Source organism: Ursus maritimus, unplaced genomic scaffold, assembly GCF_017311325.1.
Source record: "Ursus maritimus isolate PB19 unplaced genomic scaffold, ASM1731132v1 scaffold_14, whole genome shotgun sequence".
Taxonomy (NCBI): domain Eukaryota; kingdom Metazoa; phylum Chordata; class Mammalia; order Carnivora; family Ursidae; genus Ursus; species Ursus maritimus.
Window position 1 is genome coordinate 60,082,694 of NW_024423786.1, and position 14,809 is coordinate 60,097,502.

At 55.2% G+C, this 14,809-nt stretch overlaps 2 protein-coding genes across 2 annotated transcripts; one reads left to right on the top strand and one right to left on the bottom strand.

Annotated features, from left to right (window-relative positions):
* Nucleotides 1-701: 701 nt before the first annotated feature.
* CTDNEP1 (CTD nuclear envelope phosphatase 1) lies at nt 702-7,560 on the bottom strand. Its single transcript, XM_008688082.2, has 8 exons — nt 7,429-7,560; nt 4,751-4,817; nt 4,535-4,653; nt 4,246-4,317; nt 3,744-3,860; nt 3,408-3,519; nt 2,894-2,978; nt 702-2,590 (listed from the first exon to the last, which is right to left on the bottom strand). The coding sequence occupies exons 1-8, from the start codon at nt 7,528-7,530 to the stop codon at nt 2,530-2,532; spliced, it is 735 nt and encodes a 244-aa protein (XP_008686304.2). The 5' UTR covers nt 7,531-7,560; the 3' UTR covers nt 702-2,529.
* A 1,057-nt stretch (nt 7,561-8,617) lies between these two features.
* ELP5 (elongator acetyltransferase complex subunit 5) lies at nt 8,618-14,465 on the top strand. The gene is made up of 8 exons (XM_008687949.2): nt 8,618-8,813; nt 8,971-9,031; nt 9,126-9,206; nt 11,202-11,422; nt 12,527-12,708; nt 13,199-13,294; nt 13,389-13,489; nt 14,125-14,465. Exons 1-8 carry the CDS (start codon nt 8,771-8,773, stop codon nt 14,237-14,239), a joined length of 900 nt encoding a protein of 299 aa, XP_008686171.1. The 5' UTR covers nt 8,618-8,770; the 3' UTR covers nt 14,240-14,465.
* The last annotated feature ends 344 nt before the right edge of the window (nt 14,466-14,809 follow it).

Genomic DNA, 14,809 nt, shown 5'->3' on the forward strand with positions numbered 1-14,809 from the left:
CAGGTATTTCTTTTTGTCCAGGTCTCCTATCCGAGCTTTGGGAGCCTTTTCTACTATCACCTGATAAAGAGAAGATGAAAATTAGGAAATACTGGGTAGACAGCCCCACAGTTACACCTGTCAAGAACTCAAGTAACAAAATTCCTAGCACCCAAACGCATCCGACTCATTTTTCTTTGTCTCAGAACACGCGGTGCAGCCTCGAGTAGAGATCCTGACCCCACTGCGTCGGACTCACCTAAACATCCAGGATCGCTCGGTAGAGAGTCATAATAAACAACTCTCGTAATCAGGCAGGGATGACTCGTCTGGGCCGACTAGAGCGTCCACCTCAAACACCCAGCTAGCTGGGGGGGGATGGCCATGTGAGGCTCAGACTGTCAAACTCCCTGCAGCCTCCCACACCACTCCCCACGTCTCCCTCTGCCATCCACGTCCCCTCACCCCCCAGCTCTCCCGCTGCCCGCTCCGTTCAACCTCGGGTCCCAGCAACAGCAGCTTCGGGCCGTTCCCGACCCCGCCACGGCCGGCAGCCCGATGCCCGCGCTGCGCGGCCGGACCCCAACCCCGGGCTGTGGCGTCAGAGCCAGCGCCCCGCGCCCTCGGCCCTGGCTACTGTCCTCACCGGAACCCGGTCCGGGTATTTCTTTCGGATCTTCTCGCCCTCAGAGCGGCGTTTCTCGAACGGATGCTCCTCTTTATACACGAACTTCATCCTCCCGGGAACCGGGCTGGACCGGGCTGGGCTGAGGGAACCCGGGGGGGCCGGGACGGGGGGCGGCGGCGACGGCGGCGACGCGCGGGCGGACTCAGCGGAGCGATCCCGGGACTTGCGCCACTTCCCTATTCACCAACCCCGCCCCCGACCGTCCGGGGCCGCCCCGCCTGCTAGGTTACGCCACTAGCGCAGCGGCCCGGACGCCGCCAGCGTAGCACCACCTACTGACCGCCCCCCTCACGCCGTCTGCGTAATCGCTTTGGAATCAACTTGTGGGCTACGCAGGCGACGTAGCAAAGGTGGTTGGCTTGTGCTATGGTCGAAAATAACTGAAAACCCACGTTCCGACCTTCCCCCACCAAGCTGGAGACCAAAAGGGCTAGAAGCTGCTAATTATAATTTGAGGCTCGGTTCTCCGAAAGTTCTTTTCGGAAACGAGGTGAAAGGGGGAGGGGAGTGAAGGCAGAGATAATTATAAGGATAGCTATTCATGAAACGCGTTGGTACGCCGAAGGCAGCAGCTGACACCAAAACAAAGTAGTACCCAAACGGAGAAGCTGGGTCTCCGGAAAGAAAGCAGGGCAGAAACGAAATACATATTCGGAGAAACGCACAGAACGCTTAGGTTCCAAGAAGGAGTGGACCAATAGGGACCGGAGAGGAGGTCCGAAAGGTAGGGACTACGTCAGCGCGGAGGAACACTTTCAGTGTCCGTCCCCGCGAAAAATCATGTGATCTCGGAGAAGGGCGGAGCGTCACGTGGCGGCCGCGGGAAGTAGAGCCGGCCGCGGGGAGGGGGAGGGGAGGGGCGGGGCGGAGCCGGCAGGGTGGCTGCCGACCCGGGGCCGAGGGCTGGGGCGCCCGCCGCCTGCGGGCAGCGGCTGCCTGCCCTGTCCACGTCGGTCCCCCGGCGAAGTCCCGCCTCTCTGGTTTCTGGTCCAGCTTTCTCCTCCCTTGGTACCGCTGTGTCCTACTGCCCTGCCGCTCAGGTTCCCTCGGGACACACAGCTGTCCTTTCTCTCCCCAGCAGGGCACCATCCTGTGGCTAAGGCCCTTCCCGCCAAACCGTCTGATGTCGAGGTTCCCTGCTCCTTCCCCCAAAGCCAACAGCACCTCCTCGATCCTCGTCCCTCCTGCTTAAGGGACAGGGTGGGTGTGAACAAAGGCTCCTCCCCTCATTTCCCAGCCCCGAGAGAAGGACCTAGGGCAGCTTTGGTTTCAAAGTTATAATGCATGGTTTAAAAGAGAGGAAAGGAAAAAAAAAAAAAGAGAGAGAGAGAGAGAAAGCTGGTTACAGATCTGAGGGAATCTAGGAAGAAGGGAAATAGAGGAAAAAGGCGGGGGGGACAAGTTGGGGAAAATCCAGTGGCCCAAAAATCCCAGTTTCCCACCCGCAGCCCAGCCCTTGGAGTGAAGAATTAGATCAGTTTTGTACAAGAGTTTTTAAAAAATCAAATCACAACAAAGCTGGCTTGGCTTTTCTTTGAGCCTCCCGGATTACCGAATGTCTGTCATTCTGCCCAGTCCTGTCTCTCCACCAGACAGTGTCGGCTCTCCTAGGCCTCCGCGCATGTCCCAGTCTGGGGTTTCCAGGGAGTGCGAACACGAAGTTAGAGTGAGGCTGCTTCAGAGTCTGGCCCATGTGTCCATCTGGACTCCATCTGGAGTGCAGGGCTTCCAGGGCAGAGAGGGGCTGGAGGGGCAGACCCTGCCCACACAGTCCTCACCACTGGACAGGGCAGCAGACGGCATCCTGAGGGCTCACCCTCCCTTTCCCCCCCACCCCGACTCAGGTGGAGGGGGAGCAGCTGTCACCAGAGCCTGTGTTGGTGAAGGTTTCGGCTCAGCACAGAACGGACATCAGCGGTGAACCTGGGACAACAAGAACTTGAATTGGTAGAGTCCTTATAGCTGATAGCCTCACAACACGAGGGTTAGGCGGCCTCACTGGAGATGTGGGGTGGAAGTGATCACCATTTTCACATGAAACTGAGGTCCAGTTTGCCCAAAAACCCACTGGCTAAAAGTGATGAGCTTTACTGTAAGAAGGCTTGGGTTCAAATGCTAAGTTCTTAAGGGAAAAGAGAAAAGTCAGTCAAGCAGGACACATTTTTATTTCCTCTTGGGAGCCCCCACCTCCTTTCCTCAGAAATCTAAGTATCTAATGTCTCTTACCTGAGCGCATCCAGCATCGGAAGCAGGTTGAGAAGGGCCGTGTCACTGGGGTCACTGAACCACGATTTGATGGGGATGGCATTGTCTGGGGCGGGTAAAAATAAATGTGCATGAGAAAAAAAAAAGAGTTCAAGAGACAGGCTGATTTTTCTTTTATTTGGGAATGGGGATTGTTACTTTAAAATACGTTCCTCTCCCCGACCCACCCAAACCCAGCAACCTAAGTAAAACCTTCTGGATTCATCCTCCTAAATAAAATCAACTTTTAATCACTCTGTCTCACGTTAGCGTAAAGCCTCTACGCAGAGTCATTACCACTATGTCTGTGAAGCAAATCTGGTCTGAGCAACACGGTCTATGAAATGGACGTGTGGGGGAAGGGAAATGTCTCACATAAAAGAGAAACACCTTGCATCCTGACCTACAGTAAACCAGGAATCCCAGCTCCAGGCTTTCAGAATACCTTCTCAGAACCACTTCCTGGTCCTGCCAGATTCGCCGCCTTCTCCCATACCTGGATGGCTCCTGTAAGCCCCTGGGGAGTTATCCAGGATCACGATGCTGGAGAGGTCGCTGTGGACCACAGAGAGGTCCTTGATGTAGCTGCCCAGTTCCAAAGTGCAGTGCTGGAAGGTAGGGCGAGCTGGGAATCAAGAGGAGACTCGCCCCCTGTGACCGCAGCGCGGTCCCAACGACACCCATGGGCAGCTAACTCCCACAAAGGGGGTTATGCGGTCCACCTCCCCTTACCCCCCAGAGGGTCCCATTCCGGGCAGCTGCCTCAAACTCAGATCCCCCCGGTTGGCCTGCTTCCCAAGCCCCCTCTTCGTTCTGGAGGGCAGCCCCTTACCTGTCTGTAGTATCTCCTCTTGAGAATGCTCCTGCTATTGTCCAGTTTATCTGCCACAGCAGAGCCGTAAATCTCCATGCTTGCTGTGAACACCACCAGCTCGTACCACTGACTCACCTGAAATCGCGTGGGGGAGAGGGAGATGTCACAAGGGGTGACCAGGACTCCAGCCTAGTCCTGCGGGCCTCTCAACATCAAAGGTCTCTGAGGACACGAACTCTGAAAGCCCCAAACTCAGTCTTGGGCACCACACACCCTTTAGATTCAGAGCTACAAGAACAAACGAGCAGGCAGCCCGTGGAAGAACAGAATCGCATCAGCACAGCACATGAACCCAAACTACTGAAAGCCATCCAAGCTCTGACTGTCCCACAGCCTCCCCTCTCCAAAACCGCCCATACCCATTTCTCCTCAGCCCCTACTTCCTCCAAGTCGTCTAAATTCCCAGAGCCCTAAAACCATTCCTTCCTCACAGAGCTGCCCTTGGTCTCTATGAACTCACCACTTCTAAGAAGAAATCCACATGGGGCCTCTTATGTACAAAAAACCGGACAGGATGTTTGTCTATTACCACCTGTAAAGCAACAGGGAAGGGCTCGGGGGTGTCCTAAGCAGCAGAGCACAGGCCGAAAGGACACCCCCACCCTCCCACTGCCCGCTTCCCTCCTTGAGGCTGCCACTGGGGCCAGAGGATGGGGACAGGGATGAGACGCTCTGGGATTAGGAAAGGAGGTCCAGGTCGGAGCACAGTAACAGACATGACCGTCCAATCACTGCCCATCCCCCCCCACCTTGAGGATGAAGTCAGGAGGCGTTCCAGGCCGGACTGTGGGCCTCAGGACCCCATCGTGATGGGAATGGATAAGCGTCTCATCCAGATCCAGCACCAGGATCTTCCTCTTCACCTGACCTGAACCACAACACAAAGGGATAACACCCATCAACCTCCAGCCCACACCCTGAAGCCTACCTCACCTTAAAAGAATCTTCCCAGCCAGCACGCTCACCTAGCCGATTCCGGGACACAGGAGATAGGGGGAGGATATCATATCGAACGGTCTGGTACTGAATTACCTACAAACAGCAAGAGAGGGGATTAGAACCCTTGACAAGGAGATCTTGACTAGAACCACTTATTGTATGCTGGGCATCGTGGTAGCGACTGAGGATTACTTAATTTAACTCTCAAAACCCTAGTAATAAGAAGAATACCGACAACAATATCATCGCCTCTAAACAACGAAAGGCCCAAGGCTTAGGCAGGACCACATAAGACCACACAGCCAGAATTATCTTATTTGGTCACCTGTCCACCTAGTTAGAATGCAAACTCGGCGACAGCATACACGTCGTCTCAATCATGGCCGTACTTTGAGAACCCTGTCCCTGGACGGTCAGTTAATATCAGGGTCGATGCGGTGGTGGCGCCAGGATGGTACCCACGCCATCCGACCCGAGCACCTGCCCTTGTGACCATCATATGGTTGCGCTGTGCCACAACAAAGAAATGCATGGCCCTCCGCACTTCCACCCCAAGGGTCCTTTGTGACAACTCCCATCACCTCCCTTTGGGAACTGAGAGCCTCAGATTCCTTCGTGGGCTGAGAGGAGGAGTCAGGAGGAGGTCCTTGGGTACCTAAGGGGAAGGGAGGATGAGGGAAACCAGGGGTTGTCAGGTCAGCTAAGTTCCTCTGGCTGGGGGCCACCAGGCCTATTTTAACCAGCCACCTGTCCGCTTCTGTCTCTACCAGCCAAGTCACAAGTGGCAGAGAACCTCAGCCCTCTGACCTGCCTCCTTATTCCGGTACCCAGGGCAGGGCACACAGCACTGGAAAGCCCCACCCACCAGAATGACAGATAGGGTGTTGGGAAGGCCAGGGTGAAATAAGGGCCGTGAGGGAGGTGAGGAAGGGACAAGGACGTCACCACCTCAACCCTCCAGCTTCTCCAGGTCTCCTCTAGAGGCTCCTGTTTCTAGCACCCAGATGTCTCCCATGCAAGCCTGGCGATCCCTTCCCTGCTCTTTTCTTCTCAGCACAGACAAATGCTCTTCAGTCCATCCCTAGGCCCCAGCCTCACCAGAACCAGACTCCCCCCTTGCAAAACACAGGGCCCTCTCCCCATAATGCCAAGGCATCTGCCCTTCTTTTCTCCCTGGGCTGGGATGAGGGCCGGGATGAGGGCAGTGACAGCTCGGGTGTCCTGCCCTGCTATCTCGGGTTGCACATGCTGGGCATGTAGGGAATGCTCCGAGCATCTGCCAGAAAGGGGGTGGGGGGAGAAACCAGATTGGAAGGGAAGGAAGGGAAGACAAAAGGCTGTGGGTTCAGTGCTGCCCTGAGGAAAGCAATTTTGCAAGTAACTAGCATCTGGAAGGGCTGGAGCACTACTCCTTGCACCCAGAACAGAAATGGGGCGGGGGGGGCTCAGAGCAAGGCCAGGCAGAGAGGACAGTAGTTAACGTGTAAAGAAAAACCCAGGAGCTAGCCCACACACATCGCAGCATCTCTGACCCCAAATTCTTCTTGGCTGCCAAGGTGTTTCAGGGAAATAGCCCTGCCTACAATTATGACCACCCAGCACAATTCTCACCCTAAATCAGGAAGTGGTGGAGGAGACACCGGATCCCGGCCGGGCCCACTCCCCCAAGTCAGTAAGTCAACCAGGACCCCCACCTCCACCCGGGGCTCTCTGGAAATTCTCTGGCCAAGCAGGCCCTAGCTGCTTTTACTCTTCCAAGTTGTATTGAGGGACGCCAAAGAGGGCAGACCAGAGAACTTCTGCACCTCGGGGTACTGAATTCTCCCCAGACTCCTTTCAGAGGACTCTCCCCAGTGGTGAGGAGAACACAAGAGCACATTCATTAAATGATGCTAGCCTACAGAACTTTGACCTTGGAGAAAAGCTCTGGGGGAGGGAACCCAGAGATACTTGGGTACTTCACTGCCCACAGTGTCCCTCACCATGCTGGGGTCTCCTGGAGGCAAGTGTGCTCTCTGGTTCAAGCCCACAACTCACAAGCACCCGTCTTCCCACAGAAACACCCAAACTTTAATGTGCTCCCTTCCCTCAAGCCCAACGTAGAAGCATCCTTCTCAGTCCCGGGGTCTTAATAAGTCCAGACAGCCACACTCTGAAATAAGTTTCCAGGGCCTTTTTGGAGGAGTCCCCTTACTGCGAACCGCAGGGGTTTCTCCTTCACACCCAAGGCTTTTCCCAAGTGCCCATCCTTGTCTGTTACATATGCTCTCCCACCCACCTCTACCCTTGACACATAAGCCCGGCTCTTCCTTGTTACAAGACCCAGCACACGCGGAGGGTCTTCCACAAGCCCACGTCGGCAGAGCTAGTGGCATCAAACAGGTGTTCCCTCCTCTTCGTTTCTTTAACAACAACTCCGGCTTTCTTAAACGGCGCCCCACCCACCACACTAGCCCCCAAGAGTTGCCAAATCCTGTTCCCGACTAGCCCCCCACGTCGATTCTACTACAAGGGTCTCCCCAGTCCCCATTCCGAAACCCCATGCCCAGCTAAGGATGCCCCAATTCTCTAACGGGAAAAGCAGCCGCCAGGACTCCGTTCCGAAGCCTAAACAGAGGCCCGACACTTTCCGAAAACCCGTGAGCACCGCTGACATGGGTTCCCACCACCACCACCACCACCACCAGCGCCCACCCCGGCTCACCGTGCGGATCTGCCTCCGCAAAAGGTAAATGAAGAAGCTCCAGAGCTTGGCGGCGAAGGCCACGAACGTGCGCAGCCCCAGCAGACACTGCGTCCGCATCATCCCGATGACCCCGGCACCGCCGGCCCCGGGGCCCCCGCGGCCCAACTCCGCCAGCCCCCCGGGGGCAGCCCCCCGCCGCCGGGAGGGGGAACGGGGGCCCCGAGTGGCAGGAAAGGCTGCAGAGAGGGGCGCGGAGCGGGCGGCTCAGAAAGCCACCCCCGGCGAGGGGAAAGCCCAGCGGAACCGGGAGCTGGGGGACAGGCGTGGGCAGCCCGCGGGGGCCCACATGGGCGGGGAGTGGCACCGACGGCTTCGCGGAGGTTGCGGGCCGAGACGGGTCGGGGTAGGACGGGGTCCTCCGAGACCAGGAGGGAAGGGGATGGAGAATTGGGGGAGGGGGTAGTGGGGGAGGGGGCCAGGGAGAAGGGAGGGAGGGAGAAGGGAGGGGGAGGGGAAGGGGGAAGCGGAGGGTGGCCCGCTGCGCAGGCGCGCTAGGGGGCTGCCCGCGGGAAAGGGCGGGCGGGGGCCGGGGCGCGCGAAGGGCTGGGGCGGCGGCGAACGGGCCAGCTGAGCGGAGGAGCGGGGAAGGAGGGGGAGGGGGAGCCGAAGGGCGCGGACGGCTGGACCGGAGCGGCCTCCCCCTCCCCGAAGTCGGGGGTGTCTTAGCCGCTGGGGAGCGGGGCTGCAGCCTCTGCAGCTGGATTTCCCACTCTGACAGGCGCCATTTTACTGCCCTAAGGGCTCCCTCCTCCTTTCTTCCCCCCTCCTCTTCCCCTCTGACACTGCTTCCGGTGGTGACGTGTATTCGCTTCACCGGGACTAAAGTTCCCCCTCTTCGGTCTGTGGGGGCGGGTAAGAAAAGCGGACTGAGCGCCCAACAAGGCCGCAGTATCGCGCAAGCGCGGAAGGTGGCGGCGGGGCGGGGCCTGGGACCGAAGCGGGCCTCGCCTTGAGCGGCGGGGGCGGGGCGGAGTGACGTCACTTGCCGCCGAGGTTCGGGCGGTCGGACGAGCTCGTGCGGCCTCCTCCCCCTCCCACCGACAACTGCCCCAACGGCTCTTCCAGCCCTAGTCATGGAAAAAATGTCCGGCGTCTGTGCTCCAGAGCTCGGGAGGGGCCCCTCCGCGTGAGCACTCCCGCCCTGGGATGTTGAACACAATCACCTCTCATTCCAGACTAGGCCGGGTGTCAGTGGTGGAAGGATTCATGGGTGCCCCGCCCCTTTCACCTGGAGGGGGCGGGGCAGCGGGTCGTGACGCCATCAGACGGCGCCGGAGGAGGGACCGGACGCGAATTGGAGATGGAGTCGGTGTTGGCTCTGGGCGGCTTCGTGTTGCTGCGGGGTGAGGGCCAGCGGCACAGGGGGTTCCGTGCCGGGCTCCCGGGGCGGAAGCAGAGAGGAAGAGCCATGTGTCCCAGGCTAGGGGTGGCCTCCAGGGGTTCGTGAGGACGGAAGCCTCCGCGTTCTCACGCTGTTTATCCGTCCCTCGCTCTCCCCAGACTCCGTGGAGTGGGAGGGGCGCAGTCTCTTGAAGGCGCTTATCAAGAAATCTGCACTGTGGTGAGTATCCCCCAGCTTCTCCCAGAGGTTCCCGGGGCGGGGGGGAGGAGGAAGCCCGGTCCCGACTCTGTGACACGCTCCATCTCTGCCTTAGTGGGGAGCAGGTCCACATCCTGGGCTGCGAAGTGAGCGAGGACGAGTTCCGTGAAGGCTTTGACTCCAGTATCAACAGCCGGTAAGTTGGGAGAGAGTGCGTTGGCTGTGGGGCCTCTAAGGAAATTCGTCTGCAGCAGCAAGCGCAGAACCTGGTGTGCGGTAGCAGCTACTCAGGTATTCATTCATTGAATGGATGGGAGTCTTTCTAGAGGCGCAGATGCGTAAGAGATGAGCAGTGGTGAGTATCTGGAGAATCTAAAGCATAGACCGTAGAAGTTGAGAGAGAAATAGAGCGTGATAAAAGGCCAGTGGTGTAGTTTTGCATCAGAGGCTGTACTGGAGGGTAAGAATAAATACGTTCTGGGGCGCCTGGCTGGCTCAGTGGGCAGAGCCTGCAACTCTCAATCTCAGGGTTGTGAGTTCCAGCACCACGTTGGGTGTAGAGATTACTTACAAATAAGATCTTAAAAAAAAAAAAAAAACAATAAACACATTTTGCCTTTTTGAGTTAATTATTCAGAATTTCATGATGCTTCATCCAGACATGGATTCCAAAGTTGTATCAGCCCTGGGGCACCTGGGTGGCTCAGTCGTTAAGCGTCTGCCTTCGGCTCAGGGCGTGATCCTGGTGTTCTGGGATCGAGCCCCGCATCAGGCTCCTCTGCTGAGAGCCTGCTTCTTCCTCTCCCACTCCCCCTGCTTGTGTTCCCTCTCTCGCTGGCTGTCTCTCTGTCAAATAAATAAAATCTTTAAAAAAAAAAAAAAAAGAAAGAAAACAACAAAGTTGTATCAGGCCTAGCTGCAAACAACTGAGTGATCTGTTCTAGAGGCAGAGGGAACAGCCTATGCAAAATTAGGCACATAGGTGAAAGCATACTGTTCTTGGGAGGCAGAAGAGTTTCCTTCGTCCAGAAAGATAAAAAGGTGCCTCATAGTAAAAGGTCTTACAGAGGACGAAAAGGATCCTAGACGTTATTCTAAAAGTAGTGAGAGTCATTTCAAAATTTGGGAGGACAGTGATAACATCATAGCTGTTAGACTACTCCAGTGGCCAGTGTGAAGAAGGGGGTTTGAAGGGGGCAGCCTGGAGATAGACCAGGAGGGAAGGCTGTTGGCAGTTTTCCAGATACACTGGGGTGCATATGCACTGTGCACTGGTTATGAAACAGGTGCCGTGGTAGGCACAGGAATGAGACAGAAGGGGTCACTACCCTAATGAATGCCAGGGAATGATGTTAGGAGATGACAGGGGTCTGCTACTTAAGACAGTAGCAGTAAGGATAGAGAGTTTAGAACAAATGTAAAAGGACTCTAGCAGGTAGAATTTCCAGGAGTAGTAGACTGATGTGGGGAAGAGGTCAGGAGGCTCCTGAACCCACCTGTGTGCCTTTTTTGAAAAAGACTACTCTTTGGTCTGGATAGCTCAGTAGATCACATCTGTCTACTCAGCCCTAACTTTGTATCAGAGTTTGTGATAGGTTATGTTAAGATAGTATTTATAAGAGAAGCAAAAGATAGAAAGGAGGTGTCTAGGAACAAGCTTGGCCACCATGAATCCTGTCCCATGCTAGACTCCTTTGCTTATACTGCTATTTTATTAGTAGTTAGTGTCACGTGATTTAATTCTCGATCTTTTCTAAGCTCTTCTACTCTCGGGAACCACATGTCATGTCCTCTTTTCTCCATCCGTCCAGGGAATGACACGTATTAGGCACCACTTGGGAAATATCTGATGATGATGATGATAGCTAATGTTTATCGAGCATTTACTATGTGTCAGGCATCGTTCTAAGAATCAAGCAGTTGGTATCCCTATTCTACAACTGAGGAGACTGAGTCTTAGATTAAGTAATTTATCAGGTGACCTTGGGTAAGTAGTAAAGCCAAGCTTGGAGCTCAGGGCTGTCTGACACCAAAGTCTGTGCTGTCAATCACTATCTTCTATCTCTCAATATTACTTTTCACTACTATTAGAATATTAAGTCAGAAAAATAGAACCCCAAAGATCACAGGGTGAAGGTCAAGATTGAGGGGAGGGGGCAGTGTTAAGTTGTCTCCCATTTTCCCTTTGTAGGCTGATTTACCATGACCTCTTCAGGGACCCTCTCAACTGGTCACAGACTGGGGAAGCCCTTCCAGGGGGACCCCTGGGAGCCTTGCAAGCCATGTGCAGGAGGACACATCCTGGTCCTGTCACCATTGCTCTCGATTCACTCAGCTGGCTGCTGCTGCACATTCCCTGTACTGCCCTCTGCCAGGCCCTCGGTGCCTTGAGCCGTCAGCACGCCCACCCTGGTGAGACTCCCCTTCGTCCTTCTCATATACCTTCCGCTGTCAAGGAACAAGCCCCTTTCCATCCTAAGAAAAAAAAACACGCTACAGAGCTCCAGTTGGGCCTTACTCCATCTCTTTACCGTTTATTCTCAATCTCGACTTTTTCGTGATGCCATCTATCAATCACTTTATTGTTTCTTTTCCAAGTTCTTTCTTAGTCATTGGTTTCATTCGTTCACTCAACAGATAAGAATTACGCAACGTGTCAGGTACAATTCTAGATGATGAGAAGGTAAAGACTAGTCAGATTTTTGCTCAAAGTCCCATAAAGAACACAAACAGATAAATAAGCGATTACAAGATAGTCTGATAACAGCTGTGACGATAAAGGAACAGGCACCGAGTGCCTTAGGCAAAGAGCTGTCTGGAGAACAAGGAGTTCCCTAGGCAAATTTGGGCAGACAGGGGCCCTGGGACTAGCCTTGAAGCGTGCTCTGGGTTCTACAGTGGACTCTCGAGTCAGGTACCTAGCTTAGTTTTAAGGTGTTTGATTGCTCAGTGTTTCAGTTTACTCTTTAAAGGGGGGGGGGATGAACGGATAGTATTAGGGTGAACCATTTGGAGTCCTGGTTTGGTAGGTCAGATACACACACGTGTCAAATAATAGCAATTTCATGTGGTTCAGCCTAAAAATGCCGGCCTTCGTAAGGATTGAAACGTGAAAGTATTTGGCACAGCGCCTAATGTTTTGTCAACGCGCCCAGAAAGGGAGAGAGAAAGGGAGGGAACCAAAGGCACTGACTGGGACCATAAGCTAAAGTTCCCAAACCTGCAAGGAGTTCAGCGTGTAAGACCAAACTGGAAAGTAGGCAGAGAGCAGGTGAGGAAGGGCTGTGAGGAAGGAGCTCCTGGGGACTGAAGTCGGAGTGGACCGCATTCAGATTCGCAGTGAGGGTGGAAGCCGAAGCAGGCTCCAGAGCCCCGAGACCAGCCGAGGGAAGTCCGGCCTGAGCCGTGATGGAACGTGGCCTCACCTTGCGTGCTCCTCCTTTACTCTTCCATCCCAGGCCTCCCTCCTGAATGTTCCATCCTGCCCTTCGTGCCCCACCCTCCCTGTCCCTCCAGGTGGCGGCTCCCCGGCAGAGCCCGTGCGAGTGCTCGGCCTGTTCCATGAAGAGCTCCATGGCCCGGGCCCCCTGGGAGCACTGAGCAGCCTGGCCCAGACTGAAGTGACCCTGAGTGGGACAATGGGCCAGGCTTCGGCCCACATCCTCTCTCGGAGGCCCCGACAGCGCCCAGCCCATCAGGTCAGGAGAACCCCAGGGAAGCCCGGGAGGGAGGTCGGGGTCACACAGAAGGGGAGTAAGAGAGCGGAGGTGAGGGAGCGCTTCCCCATGTGTCATCGTCCCATCATTACCCTTACTGAATCTTCACCGCGGCTACCCCATGAGGTGGATGCTTTCATTCTCCCCATCGAGCAGCGTGGGGGGGGTTACCCAGGGTTCCAGACAATAAGCGGTAGAGTCAGGATTTGAACTCAAGGTTGTCTGACTCGGGTCCCCTGAGCTTAGCTGGTCCCCTGAGCTTAGCTGGGAGGAGGTGTCATCTTCTAAAAAATGGCAAAGGACAAAAGCCTGGGAGTGGTTCCTGGGGGAGAAGGAACGAATCCCAAGGGAGAGGTTTGAAGGAGGGCTGAGGAGGGATGCTCAGGGGCCGGGGCTTTTAGGTCCAAGTTCTCCCTGGTTTGCTCCGTAAGATGGGAAACACCTTTTTGTTCATACTCTTTCTTCTCCGCAGACCCAATGGTTCTCCATCCTGCCTGACTTCAGCCTGGATCTCCAAGGGGGACCCCCACTAGAGTCCCAGCCCCACGCAGATCCTCACACAGCCCCGGTATCTAAGGGTGCCAGACCCAGAACAAGGGAGGGGGGGCGGGGTCAAGGCCTCCAGCCATGAGGCGAAGTGGCAGCATCCTTTGTACCTCCAGGTGGACCCCACAGCTCATGTGACCTTTAACCTTCACCTGTCCAAGAAAGAGCGAGAAGCCAAAGACAGCCTGACACTGCCCTTCCAGTTCAGCTCTGAAAAGTACGGTTGGGGGCTAACTGCCTGGGTTCCTGAGTAGAACCCAGCGTCTGGGGCTGGGATGGGAGTGATAGCGGGTTATTGGTTAACCTCCCAGACTTTATAGGGGCTGAAGTCCACCTCCAGAGACAAGTCTGGGGAGTGGTTCTCTATCCACTCATACTCCCAACAAGGCAAAAGGGCCTTTATGTCTCTTTTCTCTCCAGTAGAACCTTGGGTCACAGAGCAATCTGGCTCTGAGATGAACCAGCCCAGACCCTGGGGAAGTGGCCCTGCCGACCTCCAGCAACAGTGCTGGGAGGACAGGAAGCGAGATGGGTGTGGCAGGTTAATAACAGCTTCAGCATATGTCTGTTGTTGTCTGCCCAGTGTGTGGGTGGGTGAAGCAAAACTGTGGCAGGATCCTTGCCCTCGAGCTGTTAAAAATGTGAGGTGTCATCAGGAGAGCAGTTTAAAAGTTCTATCCCAGGACCAAGTGGTGCTTCAGAACCAAATAAACAGGGAGGCCAGAGAAAGAGACTTGGACCAAGAAGACCTGGAGGGGCAAAGACGAGGGAGTCCGTCACCAGGAAGAGAGTATGCAGATATGACCCCTTACCCCCCTCACCAGCACCAACTCTCCCCTTCTCCCTCCTCAGACAGCAGGCTCTACTGCGTGCTGGGCCCAGCCAGGCCACCAGCCACATCTTCTATGAGCCTGACGCATATGATGACCTGGACCAGGAAGACCCAGATGATGACCTGGATGTTTGACTGGCCCGGAATTGGAAGGGAGGAGAAAGACCTTGGACCCATAACCGTCCTCTCATTGTTTGCATTGGCCTTGCCCTGTCCCTGCCCCCATCTTTGTTGTCACCCCCAGGTCGTGAGTCAGAGAGTAACTTCCATCTGGACAAAAAATGGGCAAGGGGCATTAGGGGAAGTTGAAAAGAACAGGAACCTCTCCCCTCTCTGCCTAATAAAGTCTTTATTTTTCTACTGAAAGGAACTTTGGTAGCTATTTAAGCAAGAGTTGGAGTGGAAGGGACTGAAGAATGGGAAGAGGTGAGGGAGACCAAGCACCGGAGTCTTTCAGAGTCAGTAGTCGGTGTTGGGGCCTGAATGACAAGGAATGGTGGTGCCACAGGGAGAGCCTTGCACACCACTGGTGCTCAGTGTCCTGTTTTAAGCTGGAGCAGGTGCATTTAAAGGTTCCAGGTTTCCTGCGAGGATTTGGGTTGGAAGAAAGCAGAGGCCCAGAAGGGAAAAAAAAAAAAAAGCCTACTTTCCAAAACATACTTTTTTATTACTGTACAAAAAGCACACCCAACCCCCCTCTTTTTG